The 12,513-nt window shown below is 42.9% G+C and overlaps 1 protein-coding gene across 1 annotated transcript; it reads right to left on the bottom strand.

The window, feature by feature from the left end:
• Positions 1-3,797: 3,797 nt before the first annotated feature.
• LOC124659251 lies at positions 3,798-5,733 on the bottom strand. The gene is made up of 2 exons (XM_047197175.1): positions 4,709-5,733; positions 3,798-4,149 (listed from the first exon to the last, which is right to left on the bottom strand). Exons 1-2 carry the CDS (start codon positions 5,731-5,733, stop codon positions 3,969-3,971), a joined length of 1,206 nt encoding a protein of 401 aa, XP_047053131.1. The 3' UTR covers positions 3,798-3,968.
• Between the last annotated feature and the right edge of the window lie 6,780 nt (positions 5,734-12,513).

Genomic DNA, 12,513 nt, shown 5'->3' with positions numbered 1-12,513 from the left:
CAAGCCTTTGTGAAACCGCCTATAACTTTATCTTTGCTTGATATAAATTTGATGTCAACTAGTTTGTTTACAACTCTTTCTCGAACAAAATAATAGTCAATCTTAATATGTTTTGCTTTTGCATGGAAGAAACGATCAGCAAACAAATAGGTAGCGTCTTAACTTAGAAATAAACGTTTGATATTAGATACTGATACAATCAAAGTGGAAATTGACCTTCAGTCAAGGTGGAAGAGAAGTTGGCATTTTTTGTATATACGGTCACATAATGCATCATATGAAGATCTGCAACTGCTGTTTCAGCATAGTGCGTCCACTTTTTATCATTATCTCAACGAATTCTTTGAGATTATACTTATCCTAACAAGTTAATTTTCGAGGCCTCGATACATTGATGGACCACATCCCAAAATAGCTATGGGCGATCGCTTTTTCCATACTTGGAGTTTATCTTTTTGTTTGACACTTGTTGACATAGACCCAAGCGCTAAACTTATTGTAATTTATAATGAACTTTTATACTTAGTGTTTTGTATTCTGCGATATATATAGTTTTTATTATTATTTAGTTAACATAGTTAACCACATACCAAATGTTAGGTCCGGTGTTCCTTATTATACCTGCGTAACGTGTACCTTCACATAAACTTGCATTGTGCAAAATGTGAACTATCTTCTTATAACAAAAGTTTAGTTTGAATATCTTTTAACAATTACATAAAACTTGTAGCTTAAATGCAGTTGTGGTAAAGATCTCTACATCATAAGACCTATTAATCAAATATCTTACTAACAGAGATTTCCATTTTCTAGTGGGTTCTAAGTTACAAAGACAATCTTATACGGGGTATTCTTTTTCCTCTCCTTAGCGGAAAATTACTTTCCTTTTTGAGGAAAATCTTTTAAGGCAACTGTAAGAAACCTACTCCCTCGGTCCGACAATATAAGACATTTCCGCAAGCTGTTTTAGCTAGTCAAAATGTGGGACTGAGGAAGTAGTACTAATTAAAAGTGCATCCTTGCTATGTAATTAGGTTCTGACTAGGTTTCGACGATTGATTTCATAGAACTTTGGGCTTCATAGCGCCGTACATCACACCAAGTTCTGTGGCATCAGCTCTGTTTTCAGCACTTCATCAGCATATGCAACTTGTTCATCACGTTTTATATTTTGCAGGTTGATTTATCACGTTCTCCATAAGCCTAAAACTGGCATTGACCTGGCTAAGACACATAAATAACTGCCATCATTCCATTTATTATTGATCAAAAACACCGCACAACACTGCTGAAGTATTAATCTTAGTTACCTACAACCAAGTTTATACTACTAAATGTTCCAAAAAAGGTTCTGCAAGTATAAATTTGGAAGTATTGATTAGCCACGCCTCCATTGGTAGAAGAGGAGGACTAACAACCTTACTTATGAAGAGAGCGGAAATACTAAACAGTACTATACAAGCATATATTACAGCACTACCATTTTAGATACAGTTGTACCCACAACACACACCCTATCAGACATTCGCTTTTCCTAAGCGCGTGCATCCTAGTGATATTTACGTAGCATAAAGGTTGCATCTTCGAGAGCTAACTTTAACATGCCCTATCTCCAACAGAAACAATGACTAAACCTACTATATAACATGACTGAAATAAGCTCCGTGAGAAGGCAAAATATTACAAGTGTCAGAGAGAGGTCAGCATATGTATCTAAGTAACAGGGGTCATCCTTGCTCTGATATATTGCAAACAGCTGCTTTGAGTAACGAAAAGCCATCTTGTGACAGAACTCAAGACCATATCGGTCAAACTTTTTTAGGTCCTGTGCAGCCTTCTTAAGCGGCACAGAAGCATCACCATCCAAAAAAAACTGAGCTATGCGAGAACCCCTAAAAAACAAAACAACTTGCATGACGAGATAAATAGAAACCCGAAATTCAACACTAGTTCTTGGTCTCTTCCTTGCGGCGAAGTGATATACTGGAAACTGGAAGCAAAGAAATATAATGTGTGCTTGTGTACTATACTTATTAGGTTAGTAGTCACAAATTTTTTTTGTAGGCGTCTATTAAGCTAAAACCAAATAGAACAAAAGCCAAACTGGAGCATCAGAAAGTAAATATCCATATACATGTTTTGTTCAACACTAGGTAAGACCTCCTTGCGAAGACTCCGGACGAGGGCGAGAGGCAACAGCTGATCTCGTCGGATGCGTGTGTGTGTGGATCATCTTGTATGGTTGGCTTGTAGCCGGTGTGGGTTCTTGAACGTTTGTTAGATCCTGTTTAGTGCTGTGGTGGTGTTGTGGGTGGGCTCAGAGCCCGTGGTCAAACTATGTTGTCGGATGCTGCTTGCTTTATTTATAAAGCTGGGCCTGTTGGCCTTATGTTTAAAAAGGTAAGACCTCCTATAAGAGTATAATACAATAATACAATGGTGATCCCGAGTCCGTAGAGTCATCCGGGTATCCCAATTTTTCTATCTAAGAACTCAATTTAGCATGTTGACAGTTCAACCTACACCCAAGTGGCTTACATTCTACACGGGAAAAGTGAAAACCTGGAGCCTGGGTTCTACAGATAGAACTGAACATCAAGATCAATAAACACATGGTCAACTTAACCCATTAAATCTCTGTCAATACACTGATAGAAGACCCCTTCTTATCTAAATACAACAGATGTCCCAATGCAAAAATATCTAGACTGAAGTTGTTATGAACAAGGGTAATCTGTCTTTCGTACAGTACGCTATGCAGACAATTAGCAGTTCAAACTATGTCAGGAGAAGACTAAATGGTGATACAACTGTCTACGGCACTGTCAATTAAAGTGTAAGTGAATAAAGAGGGCATTGGCACTGCATATGAACATATTAACTACAGTTAGCAGTTAGGAATACCTTAGTGTATCTATCTGGCTAAATTCCCTTTTGTTATGCACAATAGTCGCCTTTTCTGCTCGTTCTTCCTCAGTTTGCTGTCGATAGATTGCACATAAAGCTTTCAAGGTAAGTTCACGGTGCTCATCAAATGCTGACAGCATCTCTTGCTCAATCTTCCAATCGTTATTATTGGCATTCCTTTTACCCCGAATCCTATCTATAATTTCTACATAGCTTGCCTCGTCGTCAGACTCTTCTAGCTCAGCAGAGGACTCTCAAGCAGAATCGGAAGAATTTTCATAACAACCGTAATCATCTATAAATTCATCCATGCTATCCTCTTCTTCTGAGCCATCCTCACTCTCTTCATGATCTTTGGGTTCAACAAGCTCAAGCACTCGCCGTGCAGGTCATCTTCTCTTTGATTGACTGTTACTTAACCGAGCCGAACACCCTGTTGCCGGAGTAGAACACCCTTCCATCTCATATAGTAGTTCACAATCCTCCTAATTCACCAGCATCCCTACTCCTCCTCTTGCCCTTCATCGTCTGAATAACTTCACGGTTGAAAGAACTGTCATCCTCCTCATTTTCAGTCCCTGTCTCTTTTCCTCAACGTCATCTTCATTGCCACGCCAACATTGGTAGAAGAGGAGGACTAACAACCAACCATTGGTAGAATAGGAGGACTAAAAACCTCACAGTACTAAATGAATTTGGAGGTACTAGTGAATTAGCCACACCAACATTGGTAGAAGAGGAGGACTAAAAACCTCACAGTACTTATGAAGACAGCGGAAATATTGTACAGTGCTACACAAGCAGATATTACATCACTACCATTTCAGATACAGTAGTACCCACAACACACACAACATCAAACATTTGCATTTCTTAACAGAAGACATCTTAGTGATATTTACATAGCATGAAGGTTGCATCTTCGAGATCAAACTTTAACATGCCTTCCGAAAGAAACAATGACTAAAGCTATATAACAGGACTGAGATAGGCTACCTGAGAAGGCAAAATATTACAAGTGTCACAGAGAAGTCAGCATATGGATCTAAGTAATACCAGACTCATGGAAAGTAGGGATCCTCCTTGCTCTGATATATTGCGAACAACTGCTTTGAGTAACGAAAAGCCATCTTGTGACAGAACTGAAGACCGTATCGGTCATACTTTTTTAGGTCCTGTGCAGTCTTCTTAAGAGGCCCAAAAGCATCGCCATCCAGAAGAAACTGCGCTACGCGAGAACCCCTAAACAAAGAAAACAATTTGCAGGATGAGACAAAAAGAAACCCCAAGTTCAACTCTAGTTCTTGGTCTCTTCTTATGGCGAAGATATGCTGAAAACTGGAAGCAAAGAAAATACCACATGTGCCTGTGCTGTGTACTTATTATTATTAGGTTGGTAGTCACAAACAAATTGTGTTGGTGTCCATTAAGCCAAAACCAAACAGAATAAAAGCAAAACTGGAGCATCAGAATGTATTTTTTTCAGCACTAGGTAAGACCTCCAATAAGACAATGGTGATCCCGAGTCCGTAGAGTCATCAGGGTATCCCAATTTTGCTATCTAAGAACTCACTTTGGCATGTTGACAGTTCAACCTAGACCCATGTGGCTTACATTCTACATAGGAAAGAGATACTTTACAAATAAATGGTGATACAACCATTAGTACCTCAAACTATGTCAGGACAAGACTAAATGGTGATACAACTGTCCGCGTCATTGTCAATTAAAGTGTAACTGAATAAAGAGGGCATTGGTACTGCATATGAACATATTAACTACCATTGTAAGTTAGGAATACCTTGGCGCATCAATCTGGCTAAATCCCCTTTTGTTATGCACAATAGTGGCCTTTTCTGCCTGTTCTTCCTCAGTTTGCTGCCGGTACAGGGCACATACAGCTTTCAAGGTGAGTTCACGGTGCTCATCAAATGCTGATAGCATCTCTGCCTCGGTCTCCCAGTCCTTATTCTTGGCGTTCTTCTTACCGCGTATCCTATCCATAATTTCTCCATAGTTTTCCTCGTTGTCGGACAGTTCTATTTCTGCAGAGGATTCTCCAGCACAATCAGAAGAATTTTCAGAACAATCCGAATCATCTACTATAAATTCATCCATACTGTCATCTTCATCTGAACCATCCTCGCTCTGTGCATGATCCTTGGGTTCAACAAGCTCAAGCACTCGACGTGCGGGTCGGCTTCTCTTTGCTTGGCTCTTAACAAAGCGAGCCGAGCGCCCTGTTTTTGGTGGAGTAGAACACCCTTCCATCTCATAGAGTAGTTCACAATCCTCCTCCTCCTCACTCTCACTGTCACTGACTCCACGCAATGCACGCTTCCTACTTCTTGCGACGCCCACCTCCTGATTTCCATGACCTCCATGACTCTCATCTTTATCGTCATCCTCACTGTCACTGATCACCCGTGCTCCTGCATTACGATTTTTACCTCCGGGCGTGATTGACACATCATCATCCTCCAGACCCACATGGACATCACAGGGAATACTCCCATGGTCGCCTGCACCACCTCCCTCTGCTTCCACAATCTCGACTTTGTCATCAGTCTGGCCAGTCGCCACCCGCACGGCAAATTTCACAGGAGCTGGGACCGCAGGAACGCCGCCCTCTTCCACGCTCTCCCCCTTGCTGAGATCAACATCAATCCACTCTTCCAGGCGGTCACTGAACAGGACCTTCCTCAAGCGCGCGTTCCCGGCCTCGAGGAAGGAGACCCTAGCCTCCAGGTCGGCGATGCGGGAGGACTTGGCGGCGAGCTCCGCCTCGAGCGCGGCGACCTTCTTCGCCATCTCTGCGATTTCCATCTCCAGCCACCGGCGGCCGCAACCCCGGCCCTGCCGACGATGTGGCGGCTGAACTGAACCCTTGTTGGAGTGGCAGTGGACTAGTCGGCGACTCGGCGGCGCCGCTTGCGTTTCCGTTGTGTGGGGGAGAAGTGAGTAGAGGATTCGAGTGGGCTAAAGAAACAGGCTTCTCGCTGCTGACTGGGCCTTTGGACCGAGCAGATCACCAAGACGTACTGCCACCGGATTACTCAACCGAACCCAAAAAGGACCCTACAAAAACTCAAGACAAAAAGGAAAAAACGACCCACAAAGGCCTAAGTTTGGCACAGTTCCTAGGTGGGAATAAGATTATCATTCAGTCTGATAATGTGCAGGTCATTGAAACTTTGATGAATGGATGCTTCTCGGCCATGTCTTTTTCAGCTATTTTTGATGATTGCAGGATGCTATCTGTTGGTTATAGGAAAATTCAGTTTGAGCATTGTAATAGGGAGGCGAATCAGGTTGCTCATGAGCTAGCTAGGCATAGTGTCATTAATCATGTTGATGAGTTTTGGGATAATGATCCCCCTAACTTTATTATACCAGCAATGGTGAATGATGTAACTACTACCTGATCCAAGGGCAGCAAGTTTTTTACGCACTATTTTCCTTACCAGGTGTTGAGGACATCCCTACTACACCACTACCTCCGTCATTGATAAATGAAGATGAACCTGCTGTAGAGCTCAAGTCCAATGAAGTTCGGATTGGACCAATTACAAGGGCTCGTGCGAAGCTACTTAAACAACAGGTGAACTTGTTTCTAAATGGTACTTTGATTGATGAGAACTTTATACTGCCTAAGTCCTATTACTTATGTATCATCGGGTATCAAGAGGAGACGAGCATCGCACGAGGAGGAGAGGAGCAGGCTGGACATGAAGACGGACGTCAAGATGGACGTGAAGGCTGGACATGGAGGCTGGACATGAAGATATCTCATGGACGCGCGAGGGAGGAGCGGGAGGCATGCGCGAGAGGAGAAAAAGACGTCCGGGCCGGTCCGAGCACCCGGTCCGACCGGCCGCCGGACCGGCCAACCCGGTCAACGACTCAGTCGACCGGGCGCCAGCCGGACGCGATTTATCGTACCGGATGAAAACCGGAAAACCTCGCAACTATCCGGTTGCCGCCCGGTTGACCGGACCCCAGACCGGCCGACCCGGTTGCCGCCCGGTTGACCGGACCCCAGACCGGCCGATCCGGTCCCTGGCCCGGTTGACCGGATTCCAGACCAGATTCGTCTGAGTCTGTCTCGACCAGATCTATTATGGGTCGGTTATTTTTGTATCTTTTCGACCAGAACTCGTCCCGGACGCCTATATAAGTGCCCAGGACGCCCCCCTAGCTGCTTTAGACCACGTTAAAGATAAACCCTAGTTCTTAGTTGTTTGCTCTAGCAAAACTATTGAATCCCTACACCATATTGCTTGAATATTGTGTAGATCCTGAAAAAGTCTTGTGTGATCTGCTGTTCCATTGGGAATTAGACGGTTGCAACTTACCGCTTCGTGGTCGGCGGCTACGTGCGCAAGTGTGTGGAGTTGTGAATATCTTGCAGGGTTGAGAGCTGTTGCATTGGCGACACGGACCAATCGAGAGATCTCGTTGCATCATACAAGTTATCATCCACTTCATCGTCGTGTATCTCCGTTGCCATCACCCCGTGATCATCATCACCACCATTGCTTACTGAGAAGATCGGGCCACCCCTTATCATCTTGGTATCAGATTTCCAGTTTTCCTCGGTAAGCCATCCACATTCCACCCCATAGTTGAGTTGTGAGTGTTTCCTATCCAGAAAAAGCCAAAAAAAAATTAGGGTTAGGGTTTGCCATAGTCTTAGATTGCACTAATTTCAAGTTTTAGTTGCTTTTCGTAGTTGTTTTTGCGTATCTTTTCTTTCCATCTAGTTTTTTAGGGTTTGAGTTTACTCTATCATCTTGTGTTACTTTATCTTGTGGTGTCGGTTTTTGTTGCTCCGAGTCCATATAGCGTACAGTGTGCTTGTTCCCAACCATAGACACAGCCTTTCGATATAACGTGACTAGGAACTTCCCCAGAAGAGACTAGTTTTACCGCTCGACAGGCTGCTCATTAGGGTATCGGTGCTTTGCATATTTCTGTTGGCTGTGTTATCAAGGAGTTGTGTCAGAAAAAAAATATAGAAAATTGAAAAGAAGCAAAAAGAGTTTTATAGCTGCGTGTGTTATATAAAAGAAAATTCCAAAAAGAAAAGTGAAGTGCTAGTTGAATCAAGTGAAGACCTAAGTTTACTTTACTGCACCTGTAGTTGAGCAATCTTGTACCTGTCTCGTTGAGCTTTGCTAGCGTCTCTCGTGAGCATTGCAACCTTTTCCCACATATAGTTGCTTTGCCCCATTATATCGCCTTGTGTGAGTATCATTGGTTATCTACGGTCAGCGCTAGAGCTTGTTATTGGTGCAAATAGGTAGCCTACCTACAGCCCCACATATACCCTGCTTTGTCGTGTGATTTGTTCTTATACCCTTGATATTCGCTTCGCTACATCCGTGCACTAGTTGTTACTACAAGTGGTAAGAAACACTAATTTACTTTGGAACGGTAAGATCTCCTTTTCTTATCAGTTTTAAGTGAGTTGTGAGAGTACCACCATATATTTTTGATTTAGTGCACTAATCTACTAACGATGTCTGCTAGTGATCATAGAATTGATAACCAGGAAAACAAGAGTGCTGCAGATATTATCACATGGAGGGAGTATGAGGCTCTTCGTAATGAGATGCGACGTGAATTCCGCGCTCAGGACGATGTGCTTAATGGGAAGATTGATGAGATTTCCCAAAAGCTGGATGCTACTCATGCGACCGTCAGTACAATGCAAGATCAAATGACGGATGTACAACGCAATCTTGCTGATTTGCGCTTAGCTGTTGAGAATTTGACCGCGCAACAACAACAAGAAGATGACGATGATCCTGAGCTTCAAGATGACGCACACAATGCTCGTGATGCGCCACATGGTAATCGTCCTCGCGGTTGGGTTCCACTTGGCCGTAATGGTCGTGGACAAGATGAAGAAGATGGTTTGGGTAAGCCCAAATTTTCTATACCCAAGTTTGAAGGAGGAGCTGATGTTGAAGAATACCTCACTTGGGAGCTCAAGATTGAGAAGTTGTGGAGCTTACATCCGTATTATACTGAAGACCGGAAGATCAAGCTTGCTTCTTCCGAATTTGATGGCTATGCTTTGCGTTGGTGGGATGCTTTTGTTCGTAACCGTGAAGAGGATCGTGAGCAGCCTATATGCACATGGCGTGCCATGAAGGAGGCGATGACTTCTCGCTTTGTGCCTACAAATTACTTGCGGAATATATATGATAAGCTGACTCTTTTGAGACAAGGTGTGAAGACTGTGGATGAATACTACATGGAGATGGAGATGCTTATGCAGCGTGGCCGTGTCCGTGAGTCTCTTGAGATGACAATGCAGCATTTCCTCAATGGATTGAAGTATGACATCAAAGGCATTGTTCGTCACTACAGCTACACAAATATGAATCAATTGTTACATCATGCAAGAGAAGCTGAATCACAGTTGGCTGACGAAGCAAAGATCAAAGGTCGAGCTACAGGAGCTGGGCGTTTCACACCCCGCGAGGCCCCATCTATGGCGCCGGCGCCTTCGACGCGCTCCGCCCCTCCGCCTAGTAAGTCGGTCTCCAATGTGTCTAACACAAAGAAGTCCGAATCTGCTGCAAGTACGAGTGGCTCTAATGTGTCTACTGCGCGTAACCGTGATATGGTTTGTCATACATGTGGTGGCAAGGGTCACTTCAAGAGAGATTGTCCTAAACCGCAAAGTCATGGTTATCAATGAGGACAATGAGTATGAGACTGGAGATGATGTTGATCCTAATGCTCCAGAAGATGATGACTATGACACTGATGGTGAAGATGCATATCCGTCTAATGCTCGCACCATTGTTGTGTCGCAGCGTGCTCTTAATGTGTTGCCGAGTGCATCTACTCAGCGCTGCAATTTGTTCTAAACAAAGGCTTTAGTCGGTCCTGACAAGGCTTGCAAGGTCATTATTGATGGCGGGAGTTGCCGCAATTTAGCAAGCAAGGAGTTGTGTACCAAGCTGAAGTTGAAGTATCTACCGCACCCGCATCCATACTATATTCAGTGGTTAGCGACAATGGTGAGATGAAGGTAAACCACATGGTGCGTGTTGAGTTTGCTATTGGACCGTATAAGGATTGCATTGATTTTGATGTCGTTCCTATGACGGTGTGTCACCTACTATTGGGTCGGCCTTGGCTCTATGACCGTTACGTGCAACACAATGGTCGTGCCAATACATATCACTTGGAGTTCAAGGGCAAGAAAATCAATTTACAGCCTATGACACCACATCAAATTGTCAATGAGTCTCGTCAGAAAGTTGAAGTCAATTTGGAGGATGCTTCTTTAGATAGGCGAGAGAATTGTACTATTGTGAGTGATATAAAGAAAAGTGAGAGAGTGAATTCCTTAGTCTCATTAGCCACCAAAGAAGACATGAGAGAATTTAGTGAGGATCCTACAGCCATGCCTCTTGTGCTCTTGTACGGGGGTACGGTTTTGGTTTCTAACGACATGACCCCTCTTCCTCTTGGTGTTTCTAATGTTTTGCAGGAATTTGGCGACGTGTTTCCGGATGAGGTACCCGCAGGACTTCCACCATTGCGAGGTATTGAGCATCAAATCGACTTGATTCCCGGAGCTTCGCTACCCAATCGGGCACCATATAGAACGAACCCCGAAGAGACGAAGGAGATACAGAAGCAAGTACAAGCGCTACTCGATAAAGGTTATATCCGCATAAGCCTTAGTCCTTGTGCTGTTCCTGTTATTCTTGTTCCTAAGAAAGATGGTACATGGCGTATGTGCGTAGATTGTAGAGCTATAAAAAATATCACTATTCGATATCGTCACCCTATTCCCCGTTTAGAGGATATGCTAGATGAATTGAGTGGTGCTTCTTGTGTTCTCTAAAATTGATTTGCGTAGTGGTTATCATCAAATTAGGATGAAAGAAGGGGATGAGTGGAAAACCACCTTTAAAACAAAATTTGGTTTATATGAGTGGTTAGTAATGCCTTTTGGTTTGACTAATGCACCTAGCACTTTCATGAGACTCGATGAACCATGTTTTGCGTGAATTTATTGGCAAGTTTGTGGTTGTGTATTTTGATGATATATTAATTTACAGCCGCAATGAATCTGATCATATTATACATATTCGATATGTTTTGCAAGTGTTGCGTGATAGTAAACTCTATGGTAATCTTGAGAAGTGCACATTTTGCAAAGATAAGGTCATATTTCTGGGTTATGTTGTCTCTAAGCATGGAGTAGAAGTAGATGTGTCTAAAATTGAAGCTATTCAAAATTGGCCTACTCCCATGAATGTGAGTCAAGTTAGAAGTTTTCATGGTCTGGCTGGATTTTATCGCCGTTTTGTGCCCAATTTTTTTACTATTGCTGCACCTTTGAATGACTTGACTAAAAAGGTTGTTGCATTTGAGTGGGGCGTTGCCCAAGATCATGCTTTTGATGAACTGAAACGATTGTTAACTTCTGCACCGTTGCTTGCACTTCCTGATTTCAATAAGCAATTTGAGATTGAATGTGATGCTAGTGGTATTGGAATTGGTGGTGTGTTGATGCAAGAGGGTCGCCCAATTGCATATTTTTCCGAGAAACTTTACGGTGCTAAGTTGAACTATCCAATATATGATAAAGAATTGTATGCTTTGATTAGAGTTCTTGAGGTTTGGCAACATTATTTGTGGCCAAAGGAATTTATCATACATTATGATCATGAAGCTTTGAAATATCTGAAAGCACAATCTACTTTGCATAGGCATCTTGCTAAGTGGGTTGAGTTCATTGAGTCTTTTCCATACATTATTAAGCATAAGAAGGGAAAAGATAACATTGTTGTTGATGCTCTATCTAGGAAGAATATGCTATTAACTCAACTTGATGTTAAAATTCCTGGTTTAGAGGTGTTATGTGATTTATATGCTACTGATCATGATTTTGCTGAACCATATCGCTTATGTGCTCTTGGTAAAGCATGGGAAAAATATCACATACATGATGGGTTCTTGTTTCGAGCTAACAAACTATGTGTTCCAGAATCGTCTGTGCGTTTGCTCTTATTGCAGGAATCACATGCTGGAGGTTTAATGGGTCACTTTGGGCGTGAGAAGACGCTACTCATGCTCGCTGATCACTTTTATTGGCCAAAGATGAGGCAGGATGTGGACAGGTATGTGAAGAGGTGCATTACTTGCAACAAGTCCAAGTCCAAGCTGAAGCCTCACGGTTTGTATACTCCATTACCGGCACCTACTACACCTTGTGAAGATATTAGTATGGATTTTGTGTTGGGTTTGCCGCGTACTAAAAGAGGCCATGATTCTATATTTGTGGTAGTGGATAGATTTTCTAAAATGTCACACTTTATTGCCTGCCACAAAAGCGAGGATGCGTCGCATATTGCTAACCTGTTTTTTAGGGAGATTGTTCGACTACATGGAGTCCCGAAGACTATTGTTTCTGATCGTGATGTGAAGTTCATGAGCTACTTCTGGAAGACACTTTGGGGAAAGCTAGGGACAAAGCTGCTATTCAGTACTACTTGTCATCCCCAAACTGATGGTCAAACTGAGGTGGTGAATTTCACCTTGTCACAACTGTTGAGATCCATGATCAAGAAA

Source organism: Lolium rigidum, chromosome 6 (genome assembly GCF_022539505.1).
Source record: "Lolium rigidum isolate FL_2022 chromosome 6, APGP_CSIRO_Lrig_0.1, whole genome shotgun sequence".
Lineage (NCBI taxonomy): Eukaryota > Viridiplantae > Streptophyta > Magnoliopsida > Poales > Poaceae > Lolium > Lolium rigidum.
This window is presented reverse-complemented; position numbering and strand designations above follow the sequence as displayed.